This window comes from Pan paniscus, chromosome 2, assembly GCF_029289425.2.
Source record: "Pan paniscus chromosome 2, NHGRI_mPanPan1-v2.0_pri, whole genome shotgun sequence".
Classification (NCBI taxonomy): domain Eukaryota; kingdom Metazoa; phylum Chordata; class Mammalia; order Primates; family Hominidae; genus Pan; species Pan paniscus.
In genome coordinates, this window is record NC_085926.1 from 47,858,335 (window position 1) to 47,882,211 (window position 23,877).

General features: G+C 42.4%; 1 protein-coding gene across 50 annotated transcripts in view; it reads right to left on the minus strand.

Moving 5' to 3' along the window:
• Positions 1–23,877, minus strand: part of MAP4 (microtubule associated protein 4) — a 229,206-nt gene that overhangs the window by 39,162 nt on the left and 166,167 nt on the right. Inside the window, exon 9 of one of the 50 annotated variants that reach the window (XM_063602335.1) lies at positions 19,111–22,494. The exons of the other annotated variants lie outside the window; for them this stretch is intronic. Within the exon in view, the coding sequence (XP_063458405.1) occupies positions 19,111–22,494 (3,384 nt within the window). The remainder of the gene's footprint in view (positions 1–19,110; positions 22,495–23,877) is intronic. 50 annotated transcript variants of the gene reach the window in all.

Genomic DNA, 23,877 nt, shown 5'->3' on the forward strand with positions numbered 1-23,877 from the left:
AAAACTCAAAACATCTGTATGTCTTCTACTTACCACTCCCCTAGAAAATACCATTTCTTACTTTCAAAGAAAAAAAGTAAAATTTCATAAAAATATACGGAGAGTAATAAATATTAGAGAAAACAAGTCCCAGGAAACAAGACTATTTTTTTTTAAACAAGCAAAACACATGTTTTAAATCCCCATTTACAAGTTTGTGAATTATGGCCCTTTGTGCTCAAACTGGACTCCGAGAAACACAAGCTTTTTTAGACCACCACAATAAGAGCTGTGGGGGGATGGGAGATGGGGAAGAAAAGAAAGGGCCAGGAAGAAAGACACAAAAGGCTGTCACAAAGACCGCAAAATTTAGCTGTTTATTAGGTTGCAAGTCTCTCCTTCTCTCCCTGCTTTCTCTTTCTTCTTTTTCTCCCCACAAATCCTCTCAAAACACATACAAAAAGAGAAAACTAGAAGCAAGATTGGGTCAAACATGAAGAACACAGAAAGAATATTAAATAGCTAGCTTTAAAGGGCTCTTTTTCAGTTTGAACAAAAGTAAAACGTTCTCAAAAGCAAAAACAGAAAACAGAGCTTCCACCCAGATTGTGCAACTTAATGAGAGGAGGTTAGTGCTGATAAACCCATTGTGAATCTATATAAAGTGACAGATTTTCAAGCAAGGAAATCAATCAGTTGGGATTGAAGGATTTAGAGCTCAGGAATCATCTGGTTCAAACCAACAGGGAGCTGAGGGCTGGGTGGATGGGGGATGGGTTGGACAGGGTGACATGAGGTCAAGAAAGGGGGTCTAGTTTTTATACCCACCATTCTCTGACCCCATTCCACCCCAAACTTGCATACTCAATTCACATTATCTGTCATGCTAGCAAGACATTCAGCTTGACCCTGTAAGATTCACTTTGTTCTCTTCCTTGCCTCACTCCCAGCAAGCTTCCAACACAAGGGAATTAAGCTTTCCCCAGGCAGTCACAGAACCCAGCTGTAAAAAGCTGCTTAGTGCTCTGCCGGTAATCTGTCACTTTGGTTCCTTCCTTGCTGTCTGCTTGTTCCCAATGGAGGCAAAATTTAGAAACATACCATCACGTGGGGGCTTTTCAAACAGGAACGATGGAGTGCTCTGGGTTGCAGTGACCTCAATTTCTTTCTTCCCTGCCAGAGCCGTCTGTCCTGGCTGTTTCTCTCCTCGCTGGCAAACCTGCGAGCATGAATCAATTCTAGTTTCACTAAAATCTTCCTGCCCTTTTTCCTTGCTGCTTCCTTCAGGAATCTGCTCCAGCTTACTATGGAGATATAATCCAGCAGTGCCGAGTTCCTTCTTCCCAGAGTTGCTGCTGCTGTTGCTGAAGTGAGCCAATTCTTCTCTCTTCTTGGCCACTGGTTCCTCACAGATGAAAGGAGGTATCTCTTTAGTAGACAAGATGGGCAGTTTCCCAGGGCTCAATTTGTAGCTAGCTGTCTGTTCCTCACCCACAGTCATGGAGCGCTTCATAGCAGGAGCTCCCAGTTTCCCAGGTGTAGGACTAGGCATTGGGCTACTAGGGGGAGGCAGCAGGCCAGAAGAAGGCTCTTCTCGGGCAGGGAGTTCAGGGTACTTATCTGCAAGGTTGACAGCTGGGGGAACTGAGAGGTGAGAACATTCAGACAGGGCCCTGCGCACTGCCTTTTTCTGCTGGGGGGCTTGGTTGAGCACAGCCTCCTCGGTAGAACTCAATTTCTCCAACTCCTTATCATGGTCTCTGATGTGACAGCTTGCATTCAAATGTTCCTGGGTGAACACCATAGTGATTGGCGGAATGGTGGTGGGTGAATGCTTAATAATGGGGGCTGGGTGGGCTAGAGACACCAGGAGTGGGGACTCACACTTCAGCTGCTCAGAGTTATCATTTACCACCCCAATCACTGGGCAGCCAGGGGTGATGCTATTCTCCATCTCTCCCGGAGTTGCTTCCCTTGAGCCCAGAGAGCCTTGAGCCACTGGATGAAAGTTGTGGTTCCAAACACTGGTTTCCTGCTCCTTAACATATCTGGTAGGGATGTCAGCAGCCCCAGGGAAATCCAGATCTGACTGGCTCTTGGTCTCTAGTCCATTCTTCCCTGCCACCTTCCCCTGAACTGGAATGGTTTTGTTTTTGTCTGGCCCCTCTATGAGTCCCAGATGGAACTCGGAGGTCTTCTGGTGTACCGAGTTCCCCTCCAAGGGATGGCAGGTCTCTGAAATCACATACCTGCTCTCAAGGTGACCTGAGGCTGCTTGACAGTCCTTGTCCTGCATTTCAATGCTCAGCTCTTTGTCTAGCTTCCCCTCAAAAAAGCAGAGCTTGCTCTGCTCCAGGAAGCTGGCATTCTTCACAAGCCCATCTTTCGGTTGCCCGTCCATGCTGACATTCAGCCCAATTTCATTCAGTTTGCCCTCTGTCCTCTGCCATTCGAATCCGGCTTGACTGATTTCTTTTGGGGAGTCCATTCGGCACTCTGCAGGCTTGCCCTTACTGAGCTGACCGTACGCGGCAGTGAGAGAGGCTGTCTGCTTGTCTGAGAGCGACATCGTCTCTCCTCCACTGCTCTCCCTGCTTTCGCTCCTGGAGCTCTAATACCACCTACGATCACACAGAGCTTGCAGTGACATCACACCAATTCCCCAGTATTCATGACAAAATTCATCTCTCCCTCAATGCCCCTCTCTCCTCAAGCAGTTGAGTATTAAATGCACTTACAAATGTGAAAGAAAGGAAGGAAGAATGAATGAAAGCGAACGAAAGGAAGGAACCTGCTGCTTTCTGCACAACAAAATGCTACTTTAATCTGAGAATGTAATTTCCTGTGAACTAGCACTCTGTTTAGATCTGCAATTTAAAACACAGTATGGTGCCAATCCAAGCACTAAGGATAGTAATTATTTTGGCTTTCACTGATATAGATACATGCATACCCACACACTCATTTATCTGATACCATGCCCACCCTTCCACATTCACCCACTCAGAAAACTGTTTTAAAAATAACCGAGACTCATTTGCCAATCCCCAGCTATAACCCCGAAGAACAATGAATCCAGGAAATTGTTCAAAATTGGACTTAAAAAAAAAAAAACAAAAAAAAAAAAACACCTTAACGTAGTATTAAGATTGCAGGCATTCATTCTCAGAGGAAGAGTGGGTTTGCTGTCATAGCAACTTATCAAACTAACTTGAAAACTGACTTGAGTGGTGTCCCCAAAACCCGTAAGAGCTCCATCTGTAGCTCTGCATAATGGAAGAGTTTAATAAAGGGTTCATTTAAAGACTTCAGTGATCAGGGCTTTGGGGATAGATATTCTAATTATAAGACATTTGTGTGACAACATACCCCTTATGCATTTACGCCTGTCCCTGCCCCCACTTGGTTCCTTGGATGAGCTGGGTTGCTCCCTCCACTACCAAGCCCTGCTCTTTCCAGCCTAATAATCTGTTAGGTGTCATGTGAACACACTGGGGGCAGTGCATCTTTCTCTGACCTCCAGACTTAGGGACTCTAACAATTGTAGCTTGGAGTTTTCCCCACTCACCAGAGCTTACTGCCCCCATTTAACTCAGCATGGTCCTTTGCTGCCCTGGGCTTTGAGCTCATAAATTGTATATTCAAACTGAAGGAACCATAAAACAAAACTGTGAGAAAAAAATTACACTATAAGGACAGGCTATACTCTTACTTTGAACAAAGCTGATTTTTCTTGTCTAGCTGTAAGTTACTGTCTTGCAATAACATAGCATACTGGAAATATTCTATCAGAAATCCAAGAGAAGTCTTTTTCCAAGATGAAGAAAAGATTTAGATTGCTTTTTTTTTTTTTAAAAAAGGCCATTTGCCATAAACTGCAATGATTTGATTACAGTTTTTAAACAATGCCTTTAGAAAAAAGGGCAAGTTAAGATTGTTCTTTGGTCTATAAAATGTAAAGAAATTACCAAGGTCCGCATAGGAAAGCTTGCTAAACTGTAGCCTCTGTCCCCAAGAACTCACCTTCTCTATTCATACCACTCAAGTTCCCAACAAGAGTACAGGGATCAACCTTATATACCTTTTCCATTACCTTCAGTACCTGACACAGGGCTACATTCATGATCATGAGTGGCAATGTTGCAATGCTGAAAAAAAAAAAACTGAACATGAACTGAGCCTCATATACATTTCTTCCCCTTGATCTTGAGCTGTTTAGTAACAATACATGACAAAGCACAATACAGATTAACTGGCAAGGAACCTGGTTTCCATACTCTATGGCAAAGATCTTGCTAAGGAAAAGGAAGTGAGGTATAACAAAATGAAGAATGCCAGGAGAATCATGATTTTAATTAGTAACAAGAAAAAACATGATTGGCCGGGTGTGGTGGCTCACGCCTGTAATCCCAGCACTTTGGGAGGCCAAGGCAGGTGGATCACAAGGTCAGGAGATCGAGACCATCCTGGCTAACATGGTGAAACCCCGTCTCTACTAAAAAATACAAAAAATTAGCTGGGCGTGGTGGTGGGTGCCTGTAGTCCCAGCTACTCAGGAGGCTGAGGCAGGAGAATGGCGTGAACCCACGAGGCGGAGCTTGCAGTGAGCTGAGATCGCGCCACTGCACTCCAGCCCGGGCGACAGAGCAAGACTCCGTCTCAAAAAAAAAAAAAAAAAAAAAGAAAAAATATGAGGCGAGATTGGGTACAGAAAGGCCTTGGTAATACAACATAGTTGAATTCTTGCTCTCTTATCTTTTTTATACATATAATTGAATAATATAATTAAGTATGTACAATATGTGAGGAAAATTATGAAAGTCTGGAGATGGCTGGGTGCCATGGCTCACACCTGTAATCCCAGCACTTTGGGAGGCTGAGGTGGGCAGATTGCTTGAGCCCAGGAGTTTGAGACCAGCCTGGGCAACATGGCAAAACCCTGTCTCTACAAAGAGTACAAAAATTTAGGTGGGCATGGTGATACACAATTGTGGTCCCAGCTACTCAGAAGGCTGAGGTGGGAGAATTGCCTGAGCCCAGTAAGTCAAGGCTGCAGTGGGCCGTGATCACATCACTGCACTCCAGCCTGGGTGAGAGGAAACCCTGTCCAAAAAAAAAAAAAAAGGGGGGTGAGGAAGATATTGTTGTAATACAGTCTGAATATACCAGAGGAAAACTCTGGAAAATACCTTAGAAATCAGGTAAGCCTCAACAACCCCATTCTCTGTAAACTAGTCACCCCCCACAAACGACACACACATATACACCCTCAATTTACTGACATGGTGGGGAAAAATTAATTTGACTTTGAGTCAGAAGGCCAGATTTTAAAATCTGTGTCACTTAATAGTTAAGAGTCTTAGAAATTCATTTAACTGCTCTTAGCTTCAGTTTCTTCCTCTATAAAAGGAGGGGAATCTTTAAGGTGCTCTTGGATTCAGTTTTACCACTTTCACTTCTGAAGTTGAAACAGCTATTCAAGTAATCACAGGCCCACTGCTATGTCCAGCTCAAAGTATGACTTCAACCTGGGACTCCACTAGGCAGTATCTTCAGTAACCTTTCTGTCTCATGCGGGAGTGCTGCCTATTGGCAGAGGCATGACTGGGCATGGCGGACGTTGCAGCATGTCTGAAGAAAGTGGTAGTTGGCCCTTATATTCTGAAGAAGCGGAAAATACCAAGGCAAAGAACAAGCATAGAAACTTGTTCCTTATAGCCAAATTATTTTTAATTCTGGCCAGCCTACCCAGACCCACTTCACTAGTTCATCCCTACCCAACAGCTAAGGCAATAACTAAAATTACAGGTCTCTGCTACCTTCAGATATCACATATTCTGCCTCAGTAATTCTATCCATAAACAGCAGACTGCAAAATGTGAACCAGCCAAAAGACCAAGAGCAGAAACCAGAAGAATGAAGCTAGTCAGGCACAAAGAAGTGCATATTCCAGACTACAGTTCATACTGTGTAGATCAGAAATGTGGTCAAACTGAAAAAATATAATTATGAGGTCAACATCTAGCAACTGGGCCAAGCACTGGCTTCATAGTTACAAGGCTCAGGAGACAGAGAGTTGAAAGAAGCAATCTGGGGAGGGGGGCGGTCAGAACAAGAAGTTCAAGCCCATAGAAGGGGCGAGTACCCAAGACATCATGTCAGCCAGGTGCTCAGGCATACAGATAAGTTTGGTGGTCACCCAGGGGTCTGAGTACAACAAAACACATAGCCGTGAGGATTGAGGGAATATATATAAAAAGCATTTGACAAAGTAGTTAAAACACACAAATACATAATGTATCTACTGATGCTAGCTTTAAAAAAACAACCAAGAAGGCCGGGTGCGGTGGCTCACGCCTGTAATCCCAGCTCTTTGGGAGGCCGAGGCGGGAGGATCGCCTGAGGTTGGGAGTTTGAGACCAGCCTGAACAACATGGAGAAACCCCGTGTCTACTAAAAATACAAAATTAGCCGGGCGTGGTGGCGCATGCCTGTAATCCCAGCTACTCGGGAGGCTGAGGCAGGAGAATCACTTGAACCCAGGAGGCAGAGGTTGCAGTGAGTGGAGATCATGCCATTGCACTCTAGCCTGGGCAACAAGAGCGAAACTCCATCTCCAAACAAACAAACAAAAAAACAACCAAGAAACTGTACATATATATATATGAAGTAGGTTTTCCTACTCCCTATAGGGAATCTGATGTGTAGTAATAATAACAACAACAACAACAAAAGTGAGAAAGCCTAAGTCCCTGGACTGGAGAACTGCTGCACTCTGGTAAAGACAGACAAAAACAAAACAAAACAACCACTACTACTCACAAGAAACAACATATAAATCGTAATTGCAATCACTAACAGATAAGAGAAAAAGAAAAGCTAAATTTCAAAATCTGGGGCACTGCCTAAGGAAAGTAAATAACCTATTCCCTGAATCCCTTTTAGGACAAGGGTCTATTATATCCATCAACAGTACTGCAAAGACACTAAAGTATGTGTGACAGTACAGAGTCAGAATGCTGGGGCTTCCCTAACAGACCCCTCATTTTATAGAGGAACAAAATGGTGTCCGGAGAAAAAAAGTGGTTTGCCCATGATCAAATGGTGAAAACTTAATGGAAAAGCCACAAAGAAGATGCTAGGTTTCTGACTGCCAGTCTTCCCAAACCGCTGAGCAAAAATTAATCTTAGTCACTAGATGACTCTCCTTTTCGATGTATCTTTTTTTGAGAGGGGGTCTCGCTTTGTTGCCCAGGCTGGAGTGCAGTGGCGTGATCTCGGCTAACTACAACCTCTGCCTCCCAGGCTCAAGCGATTCTCCTGCCTCAGCTTCCGGAGTAGCTGGGATTACAGGCCCACACCACCACACCTGACTAATTTTTGTATTTTTAGTAGAGACAGGGTTTCACGATGTTGGCCAGCCTGGTCTCGAACTTCTGACCTCAGGTGATCTGCCCAACTCGGCCTCCCCAAGTGCTGGGATTACAGCTGTGGGCATTGCGCTTGGCCAATGTATCTTTTTTGTGATCATTGAAGTACTTCAAACTTTAATTTGGAATTATAATTTAATTCTTTTGTGATCACTCCAAAACTCCCAAATTAATACACAGTATGCATACACATGTGTGTGTATGTATGTGTGTTTAGGGGAGCAAACGCGTGTTTGAAATAAGGGAGAAAAAGAGGCAATGCACTTGGTTTCGGTGTTTACTTTATATCTTAAGAACGGTCTTGTTTGAGGCTGGGAGTAGTGGCTCATGCCTATAATCTCAGTACTTTGGGAGGTCGAGGCGGGCGGATCACAAGGTCAGGAGTTCGAGACCAGCCTGGCCAACATGGTGAAACCCTGTCTCTACTAAAAAAAGATACAAAAAATTAGCCAGGCGTGGTGGCAGGTACCTGTAATCCCAGCTACTCGGGAGTCTGAGGCAGGAGAATCGCTTGAACCTGGGAGGTGGAGGCTGCAGTGAGCCGAGATCCCACCACTGCACTCCAGGCCAGGCGACAGAGTGAGACTCCATATCGGGGGGGAAAAAAAAAAAAAAAGAAAGAATGGTCCTGCTTTAATTATGCAAAGAGTGAGTAAGATGTGGGTGACTTATTCCTTAGCAAACTTCTGTTTCTAATTTCCAGTCTTAAGAGAACTTAGATTTATGTTAATATCTTTCTATGGTGCCTTAGCACTGTAAGTTTCCTTTCATGTGGCTTCTGAGTAGGAAGACAGATTCAGCCTCACTAAGAAAAAGCAGAGAACCAGACGCTTTTATAGAGGGGAAGGGACAGAGTAGCTTCTAGTTGCATTACACTAGGCTGGGCATGGTGGCTCACCCCTGTAATCCCAGCACGTTGGAAGGCAGAGGCAGGTGGATCATGAGGTCAAGAGATCGAGACCATCCTGGCCAACGTGATGAAACCCTGTCTCTACTGAAAATACAAAAATTAGCTGGGCGTGGTGGCACGCACCTGTAGTCCCAGCTACCCGGGAGGCTGAGGCAGGAGAATTGCTTGAATCTGGGAGGCAGAGGTTGCAGTGAGCCGAGATCGCGCCACTGCACTCCAGCCTGCCAACAGGGCGAGACTCCGCCTCAAAAAAAAAAAAAAAAAAAAGATTACACTATTGCTTTTGCAAGGCATACAAAGATATTAAATGGAAGAAGAATTAATGGCTTTGTTGCACCCCAAATGAGGTGAATGCCACCTGGATGACAAATGATGGGGAAACCCTAGTATAGAATAATTAGTAAAACTCAAGAAAGACTGGGCATAGTAGCCCACGCCTGTAACACCAGCACTTTAGAAGGGTTAGGTGGGAGGACCACTTGAGGCCAAGAGTTCAAGAGCCTGGGCAACATAGCAGGACCCACATCTATACAAAAAAAATAGGAAAAAAATTTTTTTTAGCCAGGTGTGGTGGTGCATGCCCATAGTACTAGCTACTTGGGAGGCTGAAGAAGGAGGATCACTTAAACCTAAGAGTCTGAGGCTGCAGTGAGTGAACTATGATCACGCCACTGCACTCCAGCCTGAGTGACAGAGACCTTGTTTAAAAACAAAACAAAACAACCCACAAAACACCCTGAGAATGGCCAGTTCAGTACTCCAGTCCAAATAAGAATTACAGACATAATCTCAATCAGGGATGCAGATTTATCCACAGGAAATAGCCACAGCAAGAAACTCCAATCTCCCAGCCACTGTAAAATTATATCAAGTTGGTGGATGAGGTAAATACATGAAGTTTGAAAAGGGTGAGCCTGCCTAGGTAAAAAGAAACACACTTAAGAACCAGAAGGACTAAGTCCTAGATTCAGCTGCCACTGGGATTCCTTGTCTCTAGGTTCTTCCTCCCCAGGAGCTAGCATTACAGGTGTCCCAGCTAATCACCACACCCAGCTAATTTTTGTATTTTTAGTATACACAGGGTTTCACTATGTTGGCCAGGCTAATCTGGAACTCCTAACCTCAGGTGATCCTCCTGCCTCAGCCTCCCAAAGTGCTGGGATTACAAGTGTGAACCACCGCACCCGGCCCCTTGCCTCTAGGTCCTATTCCTACTCACTCACCTCTGCAAAGTCTCTTTGAACCCCTCCTGAGTTCTTTATATTATCATAATACTCTATCTCTTTTTAGAATTTAGAAACCACACTGTAATCTTTTATTTATATGACTTTCCCAGGAGCTTCTAGAAGGTAGGAATGTGAACTGTGCATTTGTGCCATGTGGGTGCACTGCACAGTGGTTGACTCACAGTAAATAAGCTTTCAAAAAAGATCTGCTCAGTGAAAGGATGGGTAGTTTCCTTTTACACTGCATCTGCATCATTTGACCTGATCCGTTCCATCATTAAAGCTGTCTTCAACCCAACCCAAGAGGCGGTGATCTGGAATGTCCTTTGAGCTAAATATTGTGAAGTTCTATTCCATTCTGTCTGAGTTTGAAGAAAGCGCATGGATTCCTGTGTGTCTGGGCAGAAGGTGGTTTCCAGGACTCTTGGCAAAGCCTGCAGGTCTCTAATCCCAGTACATGTACTGGCAGATATTTCTGTTTTAGCCTTGTGCTTGGAGTTAGTATTTAACCTGTTCAGGGCCTTGGTTTTTATACATGACAGACAACTAGTTTCTCTGCATTCTTTCTTATCAGTTACCAAGGCAACACTACTTTCCAGATTGACCAACTGTTCCCAGTTATTGCCTCCAGGAAACAATTATCATTACAATGAAAGTCAATAATTCTACTATTAACAATGATTGATGACACTCACTCCTTGTTAATAAAAGGTAAAGTTGTCAAGTTATAATCTAGTTTCTTCCCTGGAAGTAAACGTTCCAAGTGTTTAGACATACATACATAAAGGTAAAACTATTTCAGAAACCATAGTCTACATTTTAGAAACATTTCTCATGTTTTAACTCAAGAAAATAAATCATGATTCTCCCTGATTAAAAAAAAGATGAGAAGCAAACAGACAGAATGAATAAGCTGAGGCGAATAATCTGATTTATGTGAACCAAAGACATGAAAATGCTTACGGACAAGAAATCCTCTAAAGGCCGGGCATGGTAGCTAAGGCCTGTAATCCCAGCACTTTGGGAGGCTGAGGCAGGTGCATCACCTGAGGTCTGGAGTTTGAGACTAGCCTGGCCAACATGGTGAAACCCCGTCTCTACTAAAAATACAAAAACTAGCTGGGTGCGGTGGTGTGCACCTGTAGTCCCAGCTACTTGGGAGGCTGAGGCAGGAGAATCGCTTGAACCTGGGAGGTGGAGATTACAGTGAGCCGAGATGGCGCCACTGCACTCCAGCCTGGGCTACAGAGGGAGACTGTCTCAAAACAACAACAACAACAACAACAACTCTAAAAACTACAACTTGGAAATATCAAGTCTTTGTTCTTTTAAGTCTAGTATGGACCCTCCCTTAGCCCTCCCCAAAAGAAAAGAGAATCATCCAACTAAACTAGGTAGAAAGATAACCCATTTCTTCAAGCAAAAATCTAAGATCTTCTGCTTTTAGAGGCACACAATACCCCTAGGATCCTTTAGGAGCTTACTTTCTTTTCCCCAATTTCATCTCAAAATGTTTAACAGATGTCCCTGTTTCCCCAAACTTGACTTTATTCCATGCACCTTCACTTCACTATGCATGCCTTTACACAGCTGTCCCCTAGAATACTTTACCTTAATTTGCTCAGCAAACTCTTAGCCATACTTTCAGAGTCTCCTGTGTGAAGATTTCTCTAGGTCTTGTAGGAAAACTTAGTCCCTTTCTGCTCTGTATTTCCATAGGATCTAGCTCACACTTCTATCCTTTTTCAGAGGAGTAAAATTCTCTTACTAGAGGAAAATTGTCTGTTTTCCACCCTGGAATCTCTGAAGAGTATAGAATGTGTTTTATTAGTCTATTTTTAGAGTAGGAGTAATGTCACTTGGTATCTACTGAATGAATGAATAAACTAAATACTAAAAAGTACAAATCATGCTGTGTGTCCGCTATTTGCAGAGCAATAGGCAATGTTTATACACTTTGGGAGGCCGAGGTGGACGGATCACTTGAGCTCAGGAGTTCAAGACTAGGTTGTGCAACATGGCCAAACCCAGCCTCTACAAAAAATACAAAAATTAGCCGGGCATGGTGGCACGCACCTGTAGTTCCAGCTACTTGCAACTGAGGTGGGAGTATCACCTGAGCCCAGGAGGCGGAGGCTGTAGTCAGCTGAGACTGTACCACTGCACCCCAGCCTGGGCAACTGAGCAAGACCCTATTTAAAAAAAAAAAAAAAAGAATGGAAGCCCCCTTACTGTCACCTCCATATCTTAAAGAAATAACTATATCCGCAATACTGTAAATCAAAACTAAGTTTTTATTTTAACAGTGTGTTCAGAATCCCCCAATGCTATTTGTCAACCAGAGGGTACAAGTGAAGGGTGAGGGAATATGAGGGGAAGAAGCTTCTTTTAAAGTAGGATATTCAAGTCAAGCATGGTGCCTCACACCTAGAATCTCAGCACTTTGGGAGGCCAAGGAGGAAGGATTGCTTGAGGCCAGAAGTTTGAGACTAGCCTGGGCAACAGAGTGAGACCCTATCTCTACAAAAAATATTCACCAGGTATGGTGGTGCACACCTGTAGTCTCAACTACTTGGGAGGCTGAGGCAGGAGGATTATTTGAGCCTGGGAGGTCGAGGCTGTAGTAAGCAGTGATCATGCCACTGCACTTCAGCCTGGGTGACAAAGTGATACCTTGTCTCAAAAAAATAAATACAAATTTAACAAAACAAAGTAGGATAATCAATTGTTGCTTGATTCATTTCAAAGAATATTTAAATGTTCTGGCTCAAACAAGGTAATGACCACACAGTATTTTTTGGAGGTTAAGAGTTTAGGATGGCAATGAGTATATAGTAAGGTTCAATAAATGGTAGCTATTTTTAGTTGTGTGACTAGTCCCAATAAATTTCATCAGCATGGTAGTAAAAAAAAGCCAGTGGAGTCAGGCGCAGTGGCTCATGCCTGTAGTCCCAGCACTTTGGGAGGCCGAGGTGGGTGGATCACGAGGTCAGGAGTTCGAGACCAGCCTGGCTAACATGGTTAAACCCCATCTCTACTAAAAATACAAAAATTAGCCGGGCGTGGTGACACGTGCCTATAATCCCAACTACTCAGGAGGCTGAGGCAGGAGAACTGCTTGAACCCAGGAGCCAGAGGTTGCAGTGAGCCGAGATTGTGCCACTGCACTCCTGCCTGGGCGACAGAGGGAGACTCTGTCTCAAAAAAAAAAAAAAAGAAGCCAGTTGAATCAGAGGGCAAGTGGGGTGAGAGTAATGAGGAAAGGAACTTCACAAATGGCACTACAGTTAAGAAAAGACATTACCAAATGGGTACTTCTCCAGTTGTAAAATAGTAGCAAGTTCTAAGATAACAAATGGTTTTTTCATCTGCTGAGCATATTTTATTTATGTACAAGGGCCTTGAAACTGTTAGAATTCTGGGTTTATAAATTACTTCAAGTTTCACACCAAGAGAGTTTCTCACCATAAACTGACATTCCCAGCTGCTGGTAGACAGTTGATGAGCTCAAGCAAACTGAAGAAAGAAATGAAAGCCAGATTATAAGAAGACCAGGCTTCACTATGGCAAAGGGAGGGCCTATTTACAGGGATCCCAAACTGTCCCATTCACAGTAGCAGCATAGCAAGTACACTGTCACTCACAGTTCTACTTGGTTTCCAGGGGAACAACTAACATGGAGCGGGTACTGGAATCTAATGTGGATCATCCTTTCAAGTTTGTGCTTCCCTTCACAAAAAACACAATCCCATAAGAAGTCCTTTTCTGGCCAGGTGCGGTGGCTCACCCTTGTAATCCCAGCACTTTGGGAGGCCAAGGCGGGCGGATCACGAGGTCAGGAGATCGAGACCATCCTGGCTAACACGGTGAAACCCCGTCTCTACTAAAAATACAAAAAATTAGCCAGGCATAGTGGTGGGCGCCTGTAGTCCCAGCTACTCGGGAGGCTGAGGCAGGAGAATGGCGTGAACCTGGGAGGCAGAGCGTGCAGTGAGCCGAGATCGCGCCACTGCACTCTCGCCTGGGCGAAAGAGCGAGACTCCGTCTCAAAAAAAAAAAAAAAAAAAAAAAGTCCTTTTCTGAAAAGTTGAGCTTAGACTTCCTGATGTATTGCATTAATCTTCCCTGCCTGGAAGAACATGCATAGTATGCAAAGAAACCTTCTGTTAAAGTTTCCCTAAATTTGACAGCAGCATGAAAAAATAACAGTAGAGCAAACAGTAAGCTGGAAGAGACTTTGGCAATATATTCACTTTCCCTACTTCTAAACAGGGTAAGATCAGCAAAAAGATAATTCACTTATAATTCAAAAAATGTCATTAGGCATCATGTATATATAAAGCTCTAGGCTGGGTGTTAAAAAGTACACGTAAATAAATCAAACACAGACTCTCTCTGGACAATAAAATGCTAGACAGAGTCAAAAGACCTAGATTCTAATCCTAAATTAACCTCTAATTCACAGTTTATGTTTTCATGATGTATCTTTATTTCTCCAAGTAGAAAAGTGTTTAGTGCCTAGATACTAAAAAAAGTCTATTTTATGTTTACTAATTGTCAACCTTCATCTTTTTCTTTTTAAGTACCTGAAACTTCCAGAAGCTTCTGAAGCAAGTCTAAGAAAAGCATGGATCTTAGAAACATAAAGACTTGGATTCAAATTCTAACCCTGGCACTTCACCAGCTATGTGACCTTGACAGCCTCCACTTTCTCACCTGAAAAATGGAGATAATCTTTAATAGTGTTATTTTATGTGCGTGTGTATGATCTATTTACCTATTTCCAGATAACGAGGCAAATAAAATCAACTCAATAGGTGGTAGGTGCTATTATTATTATTATTTTTTTTTGAGATGGAGTCTCACTCTGTCTCCCAGGCTGGAGTGCAGTGGTGCGATCTTGGCTCACTGCAACCTCTGCCTCCTAGGTTCAAGAAATTCTCCTGAGCCTCCTGAGTAGCTGGGATTACAGGCGTGCGCCGTCATACCCAGCTAATTTTTGTATTTTTAGTAGAGATGGGGTTTCACCATGTTGGCCAGGCTGGTCTCGAACTCCTGACCTCAGGTGATCTGCTGCGCCTGGCCAGTGCTATTATTATTAACACCCAGATTAGTTAGAGGTACTATTATTTTTACTAACACCACTAATAATATCTTTTTTTTTTGGGCGGGGGGCTAGAGAGGGGCGGGGCGGGGGATGGAGTCTCACTCACTCTATCGCCCAGGCTGGAGGGCAGTGTTGTGATCTTGGCTTACTGGAACCTCTGCCTCTTGGGTTCAAGAGAGCGATTCTCCTGCCTCAGTCTCCTGAGTAGCTGGAATTACAGGCATGCACCATCATGCGTGGCTACTTTTTGTATTTTTAGTAGAGATGGGGTTTCACCATGTTGGCCAGGCTGGTCTTGAACTCCTGGCCTCAAGTGATTTGCCTACCTCAGCCTCCCAAAGTACTGGGACTACAGGTGTGAGCCACTGTGCCCGGCCAACACCATTTGTAATATCTTTACTGTCCAAACAATGGAAACCATGGGTGACACCATTTGACCACAAGACGAATGAGAACAAGATATGTGAGAATTGGTAGCAATATGGGGGCAGGGCAGTTAACATGAATGATTCAAAGTGAGGAACAAAGATAAACACCAGTGATGGACTAACAAAACATGTGAACACATTATGCTGTTCGACAGAAAAACTCGATATGCAAGACATAAACTCTCCCTACGATAAGCTAGAAACAGTGACTTCAAGAAAAATATTGAGTGGATTAATTTTTCTTCTACAAAACTAAAAAATAAGAATAGGACAACTCTGACAAAGAATAATAGGGCAAGGGGTTGGGCTAGCCCTATTAGATATTAAAATATATTAGGAAGCCTGGTGGAAAGATCAATGGATCAGGAAAGAAAGTCCAGAAATAGACCAAATACATGCAGAAATTTAGGGTATGACAAAGGTGGCAGTTCAGTGGGAGATCGATTATAAACACGATGGTGGGATGACCAAGTAACCCTGCCTCACAACCTTATAAACAAAACATACCAAAACAACAACAACAACAAAAAAAAAAACCCCACAAACAAATAAGCAAATTCTAGATTGGCCAACAATTTAAAATGAAAAATATTAATAGAAGAGAAAAGAAAATATTTTCATAATTTCAGAGCATGGATTGGCTTTTATAAACTTGTTAATACATGAAGAAGTCATTAAAAAAAAATAAAACACAGCCAGGCATGGTAGCTCATGCCTGTAATCCCAGCACTTTGGGAGGCTGAGGCAAGTGGATCACCTAAGGTCAGGAGTTCAAGACCAGCCTGGCCAACATAGTGAAACCCAGGTCTACTAAAAATACAAAAAATTAGCTGAGTGTGGTGGTAGGCACCTATAATCCTAGCTACTAGGGAGGCTGAGGTAGGAGAATCGCTTGAACCTGGGAGGTGGAGGTTGCAGTGAGCCAAGATCGTGCCATTGCACTCCAGCCTGGGCAACAAGAGTGAAACTCCATCTCAAAAAACAAAAAAACAAACAAAAAACAGCACACACACAAAATCTATGCCATGAAATAATTTTTTACCGATTAGATCAGTACACATAACCAAAAAAAAAAAAAAAAAAAAAATCACACTAGTAGAGAAAGGCAGGGAAACAGGTATTTGTCTATGTTGAGGGTGGGAGTAGAGATGTACCTTTCTCTACAAGGGACATCTCTGTAGGCCTACAGAGAGCAATATGGAACACCCATCAAAATTATGAATACATATTCTTCAAACCAGAGATTCTTACTCCGGAGCCCCTTTTTATTACACAGACGCACACACATGAAGATGACATCCTATAGATACAAAGATAGTTTATGTACCATATTTCTAATGAAAAAAAGTTGGGAAACACCTAAATGTGCATCAGTAAAGAAGTACTGGCCAGGCACGGTGGCTCAACACCTGTAATTCCAACACTTTGGGGAGGCTGAGGCAGAAAGATCACCTGAGGTTAGGAGTTTGAGATCAGCCTGACCAACAGGGAGAAACCCCGTCTCTATTAAAAATACAAAATTAGCTGGGCGTGGTGGTGCATGCCTGTAATCCCAGCTACTCGGGAGGCTGAGGCAGGAGAATCACTTGAACCCAGGAGGCAGAGGTTGCGGTGAACTGAGATCATGCCATTGCACTCCTTCATGGGCAATGAGAGCAAAACTCTGTCTCAAAAAAAAAAAAAAAGTACTATAATACATTAGTATATACCTATGTAATGAAATAGTATACAGCTATCAAAAAAGAACGAGTCATATCTAGAGACATGTACCAGGAAAAAAGATTAAAAAAAAAAAACAAAAAAAAAGAGGCCTCTTTCTTTATACTGATTCTTTTTTTTTTTGAAATGGAGTTTCCCTCTTGTTGCCCAGGCTGGGGTGCAGTGGCGCGATCTCGGCTCACTGCAACCTCCACCTCCCAGATTCAAGTGATTCTCCTGCCTCATCCTCCCAAGTAGCTGGGATTACAGGCATGCGCCACCACACCCAGCTAATTTTGTATTTTTAGTAGAGATGGGGTTTCTCCACGTTGGTCAGGCTGGTCTCGAACTCCTGACCTCAGGTGATCCGCCTGCCTCGGCCTCCCAAAGTGCTGGGATTATAGGTGTGAGCCACTGCGCCTGGCTTCTTTATACTGAGTCTTAAAAGATCTCTTTAAAAATTAAGTTTAAAAAGAATAGCACACATCAGTACGTATGTATACGTCTCATTTATATGAAATCAGGAAATATATATGTTATTGCTTATTATACATAAATTGTCTGGAAGGATATATAAGCTATTGTGAACACTGGTTGCCTCTGGAGAGGGAAAGCTGGAAGGTGGTTAATGGAAGGAGGCCAACTTACGTTTTACTGTATACTCCTTTGTACCATGTGAATGTATTAACCTATTCGACAATTAGTTTTAAAAATTTTTTTTTAACTATTAAAAAGGTATACATTGTCCTTAGGGGAAAGGTGTGGTAGAATTTATAGAAGAAACAATAAATTTTGTCCCCAACCCATTATCCTTCCCATACCCACTCTTTAAGGCCACTGCTAACACAGTCTCTGAGCCTCACCTGACCCAGGCAGGGCCCCAAAAGTTCTGCAGTACTGGTCTTGCTTCCTCAAGAAAAACAAATCCTCTTTCTGCATTTCTTTGGAAATACTGAGCAAAAAGAGATGGCTGGGATTTCACAGAAATTACATGTTAACTTTTAGATCACTGCTGAAACTAAAGAATGGGTCTAGAAACCAAAACGAAAGAACTGGATAGAACACTGGAAATCTCAATGAATGCTGGAAAGCCCTCTACATACTATTTCATTTTCTGCCTTGGTAATAGGGTAGCTAATAGAAGATAAAAACAGAGAAGATGAGAATGTCTTATGCAAATAACAACCTTTAGCATTCTTTACTCACACAGCAGTATTCCTTAGTGGGTACATACTCATGCATAGACAAGCTTTACCCAAAAGAACAAGTCCATACCATGCAGAACACAATCCCATGATGAAACCTCTCTAAAAGCCTGACTGGCTACTAAAACCAATTGGTGTTTTTTTTAAAATTCTGGAGTTAGTAGCTACATCATGCAAGCTGGGAAACAGTGATTAAGAAATAGTGTCACTTGTAGGCTGTGAAAAATCTCAAAGACAAGGGAACATTTTTTGAAAGCTAGATTCAGGGAAGCCACGATTAAATGTATACTTTTTTGGGGAATTGGGGGTGGGGGGAAACGGGGCTACCATTTCTAAATCTTAAAGGAATCATCTTCTTAATCTCATTCCAATTACTTGACTGAATAGAGCCAAAAAAGAGTAAAATTATGAGGAACACAACATGGGCAAGTTTTATGGACTATGTTTGATGGACACAGACTATGCCCAAAACTCAAACCCACATGGAACTGTGGGGCAATGGATATAAGCAACAAACTGGTCAAAAAATGTATCTGTATCATTGAGAGATCATTTCCCATTACTAGAAACACAAATAAATCGGTGCCTACCAGTGCTGGTTTGAGGCCACCATTTCCTCATAAGGAGGTGGACTGATTTCATTTAACCTAAAAGCAGTTTGGATATTTAGTCCCACCAGCACAAGCTACATATAAATTGAAAAAAATCTCATGCACATAGCTAGACATGAAATATTTTCTTTCCTCCTGTGAATCCTTATACCAAGTAATGATTAAAATTTAGCTGTAAACTTGATACATAGGAGGCACAATTTTAAAAAAATTAAGAAATGGATGATGATAGGTCTTTTGTTAGACAATTCATTGAAAATTCAACTTCCCCTAAAATTCAACGTTCAGTGCTGGGTAAAAAAGGCATGCAACCAAGTTACCAGCCTCCTCAAGCAGGACACAAGGAACACATTGGCTGCAGAAAACACACCGTAGCAGTTACAGGTTTCATGCCAACAAACCAATGATTAACAAGGATGATTAGAGTCTGGATGGAGCCAAGACACAAGCTCTTTGCCTTTCTGATGCTGACTCAAAAGCCACAAGCACACACATTTCCCCATGGCAGGTTCATACCAGCGGACTTCAGTTGCTTATGTCTCTCTTGTTCCTGGATTGTAGCCTTTGGCAAAAGTGGAGTAAGTCCTCGGGACTTGGTGGGTCTCATGTAGCCTTTCATTGGTTCTGCCATTCTGCTTTTATCTTCCTTTTTCCCTTCTCCTGGTGTCTTTGATTCAGATTTTTCTGTCATTTTCTGAGGTGTCTCCAAAATCTTATCTTTGTGTTCTGGGAGTCGAACACCCTTGGAAGCAGTCATTATTACTAACGTATCCGCCACCTCTGAAGGAGGAGCTTCGACTTTGCTATGTAAGAAATCTGACTGGATTTCTGGTGTTGGCAAGGAAACACTTTCCAATTCCGTGATTTTACAAGCCAGACTAATTTCTTTCAATTTATCATTTTCACTTTTTGGAGACAAAAGAGTCAGATCTACCTTCTTATTCAAACTATCTGAACCTTTGGAATTTCTATCTTGAGCATTTTGGTCCTCACAAATACTGAGCTTTTGTGCTTTGTCTTCCAGTAAGTCAGGAATCTGAACTGGAACAGACCCTTCTTTAGTCTCTTTCTCTTCATTCACTGGATGTGCTGGGAAATTACCTCTATCTGCATATCCTTCTAGGGCTCTGGCCTCTCCTGGTAGGCTCTGGTCTTCTACTGGCACTCCAGGAAGGAGGTGACCTTTTGCTAGCTCTGTGACTTTCTCTACTGAATGCTTAGACGCACCATTGTGCACTGACTCAGATTCTCCTATCACATGCCCTTCATCGATCCCTGCTTCATTTTTCATGGAATCAGCAAGCTCAGCTTTATTCTTAAGAGAGTGATCTCCATGAATGTTAACTGTTTCTATGGCTGCTGTAATAGGTAGAGCAACTCCTCCTGTGCTTGTAGAGGGCACAACAGCAGAGGGACCCTTGGGTCTTTCTTGACCTGGGACTCCATCTTTGGTGTAGTTATCTACCATTAATGATTTGGAAATCTGGGCTGGGGCTATCTCTTGCCCATTTTTTGCCAAGGTATCTGGAAAGGAATCACCTTCCTTTACTACTTGAGGAGTAGGAGTGGGCAGTTTTTCACAGGCTGCTGATTCCAGAACCTCTAGAGGAGATGATTTATTTATCAGCTCTGATGGTGTTCTGGGACAGGTAAATGTAATATTTCTATTTTCGTCCATATAGGCCATTCCTTCAATTCCCTGGTCCCCTGTGGTTTCCATGGGAACATGTATTTTTGTTGCATCTATCTTATTCTCCAGAATGTGCTTCTCAGGAGAACTATTTTTAACCTTTTTACTTTTTCCATCATTACTCCTTTTACTTGGTTTGTCAGCCACTGCAGTGTATCTATTGGCTGCATCTGTCTTATTCTCCTCAGATACTACTGAAGGAACAAATCCTGCCCCCTGGATTTGCTCTTGGCAGCTCACATCTGTCACCTTGGCAGGTGGTTCAGTAACAGTAGAAGCCTTGACTGTGCTTATCTTGTTTTCCCCAAGAGTCCCAAGCTCAACAAAATTAACCTGAAAATTTCCACCCTTCCTGTCAACTGCTTCCACTGTGGGTGTATCTGGTGTATGTGAGAACGAAGAATCATGCATTTTGGGGAAAGTAAATCCTATTTCCTTGCTTTTATGGGGAATACTACCAGCATCTCCATCCTTCCCTTCAAAAGGTGGGTTAAGGATTTCTTCCTTCCTCTCCATTCTAGCAGGCTGTGTGGAATAATTATTTTTAAACTTTTTGCTTTTGCCTTCATTGCCTCTCTTTGTAGGCTTTTCAGAAATCCAGGGAGCTGCCTCATGATCCTTCCATGGACACCTTCCTTCCTTGCTCTGGTTACTGACACCCATATCTTTGACTACATCTCCTGTTTCTGTGCTAACACCAGAAGTCTGAGTCATGCCTGATCCACTTTCCAAAGGAATCAATGCCTGCATGGTGCCTGCCACCTTAGGCTGAGTCATCTCTTTAGGCTCCCCCATCGCCACTGCCTCCGTGAGATCAGCCTTAGTGCCTGGTTGCTTTGAAGAATTCAGCCCCAGCTCCTCACTCTTATCCTGAGTAGTCATTCCTTCAGTTTTAGAGACTGGCTCACTCGGTATGAGAACAGCCCTTCCGTCCTTCTGGCTGTCCAGAAGAAATGGCAGCTCAGATTTTGCTTTTACCTTCCCAGAATCTGTTCTCATTTTCCCAGAACTTCCCCTTCCCTTCCTGCTTTTGCCATCACCTGCCGTTCTCTTAAATGGTTCATTCTCTACCCCAGGGACCTGTACCAACACTTGGCCCTGCAGCTGCTCAGAAGTAAAGATGCTGATCTCTTGTCTTTCGTTGGGAAAAGCTTCCTTTTTTAGTTCTTTATCCTCTTCAGCTCCTTCAGGAAACTCCTTCAGTTTGACATTCTGCAGTTTAGTCATTTTACTTTCATTATTCCCTTCTTTTAGATTACATTCTAATGGATTACTTGCTATCAAAGTGGGTACCAAATTTGGTATTTCTTTTGCTGCTGTGGGTTTTGAAACTACACCCATAACCTCTTGGTCCAAGAAAGGAGAGCAACCCTCTTTAAGTCTGATATCCAAAGGGGTTTCTACATTGTATGCAGAAACTTCTGCTAGGGGTCCTTTCAGATTGAGAGGGCCGACTGACTGGCTTTTATCTACAGGAGTCTTCAGGTGGGGTGCAGGCTGTGGTTTGTATTCATGTTGCTTCAGCAATTTCTTGTCTTGGTTTTGTAGTACTGACTTGTTACTTTTGCTCTCTTCCTCTACTCTCAGCTTAGACTGAGAACTTATTGCAGTTTTGGGGGCTTCTTCAGAAGGATATAAAGGAATTCTGAGACTCTCTGAGACAAAGTTCTCAGCTACCAGTCTGGCTGCACTGGAGTTAACTACACATTCCCTTTTCAAGTTTTCTCCAGATACAAGTCCATATTCTGTACCCATAGTGGTAGGCTGGCTGGGGAGAACACCTGATTTTTGTGTGTCAGCTGCAAATGGATGACCTTTAGGCTTATCTGCATTGTCATCATCCGAAGGTCCTCCAGCCCGTGGTTGAGAATATCTCTTTTGCTTTGGTTTCTTCTTCTTTTTCTTCATCATTATTGGTGTGCTTTCTATATCCCAGGCCTCCCTGCCAAGATCCCTCTGGGGTTCAAGTGAGTCAACATGAATACTTTTTCTTTGGTTCCCAGGCCCACCACAGGAGGATGAACCAGAGACCCAACCTGACTCAGACAAAGAGCAGTGGCCCAGCCTGTGATCAAGAGTCTTCCATGGAGGAGAGCCTCCCAGCAGCTCAGGAGGGACCCTGGCAGGCTTGGGCCGGGCTGACCTGCGGTCACTGGGTCTGCAAACTTGTTTGGCTTGTGTGGGAGGGGTACCGCAATACATGAAGTTGGCTAAAATTCCAAACAAAAAACTCCTTGTTATTGTTTCTTAAAAACAACAAAAAACAAACATACAAAAAACCCAGACCATATAATGACTAATTTAAGGAGGCTATTTTCACTAATACATATAGTACTTACTGTAATTTGCTCAGGAAAACAGTTTTTTCTAAAACATTTCTCACTTTTAACTGGCACTAGCAAAAATATTTAACAGATCATCATCTCAGGTAAAGATTGTTTTCAAACATTTATAAAATATTTGAAATTTCAGAAGTAGCAGGATTGAACTTTTAAAAATGAAACATTTCACATCTTTTAACCTCTAAAAATAAGCACTTACTGCCTATAAATCTCATCTGATTTATATTGGTCATTCTTAGTGCTTTCCTCTTTTTGGTGAAATTTATTAATTGCTTCAGTTAAATATACATGATTTTGGACAAAATTTATAATTCTAAGACTTGGTCACCAATATTAAACTAATACTTGTCAAACAAACCAGATAGATTCTGGGAACTAGATCAGAAGGCCAGACTTAAGTCACTTCACACACACACACAAAATATACTGAATCCACATTTTGGTCAGAGAAAAATTCTCATAATTCCAGAACCAGAGCATCCTACTTTGAAAGACAAATATGTTAAATTTCAACATTCTGCTCCTAAATGTACTTCCCAAAAGACAGAGAAATATATATAATGTTAAGTAGGATAATTAATTTTAACAATTAAGATGAGTACCTTTGGAAGAGTTTCAGCAGGTGATCTGGTCTAACCTTCCTCCCAGTTAATATAATATGGATCCAAGATCCTGGCAAGAGTCTCATTAAGAGCAGGTATATGCCAGCTCCTGTCAAGTCTGACCCAATAAATTGATTTCCAAGAATATTATAATATGTAAATAGTGGATTTCATTCTTGTCCTTACCCCTCCAATATTCTCTAAATCCTAGCCTTTGTTTAATATCTCAGATTAATTATTGCATCGCTCAAAAAATTTCTAGGCTATAGTATCCCCCAGTATTTATAACATTTAATTCAGCAATTAATCAGCAGCTATTCAGTGCCATCTTTTATACTATTTTATTCAATTATTATGTAAATCTTGGGTTTCAGAGTTCATGCCTGAGAACTTATCTCTTCATTCAGGTTATAATATAATAATTCAGGGGCAAGGACGGGGACTTAAATATCTATATGCCTTAACATGGTGTATTTTGTATACCATAAGCACTTGATAAATCTTTACTGATTTGTTGAGTCAGTAAAACAACATTTAAAAAAAATCACACATTTATTTAAGCTCTAGTCTTGTGCTAGGTAGTGTGCAAAGCATTAGAGATTCTAAGTGAAATAAGTCATGGGCCCTTATGTCCCATATGTCAGGATGT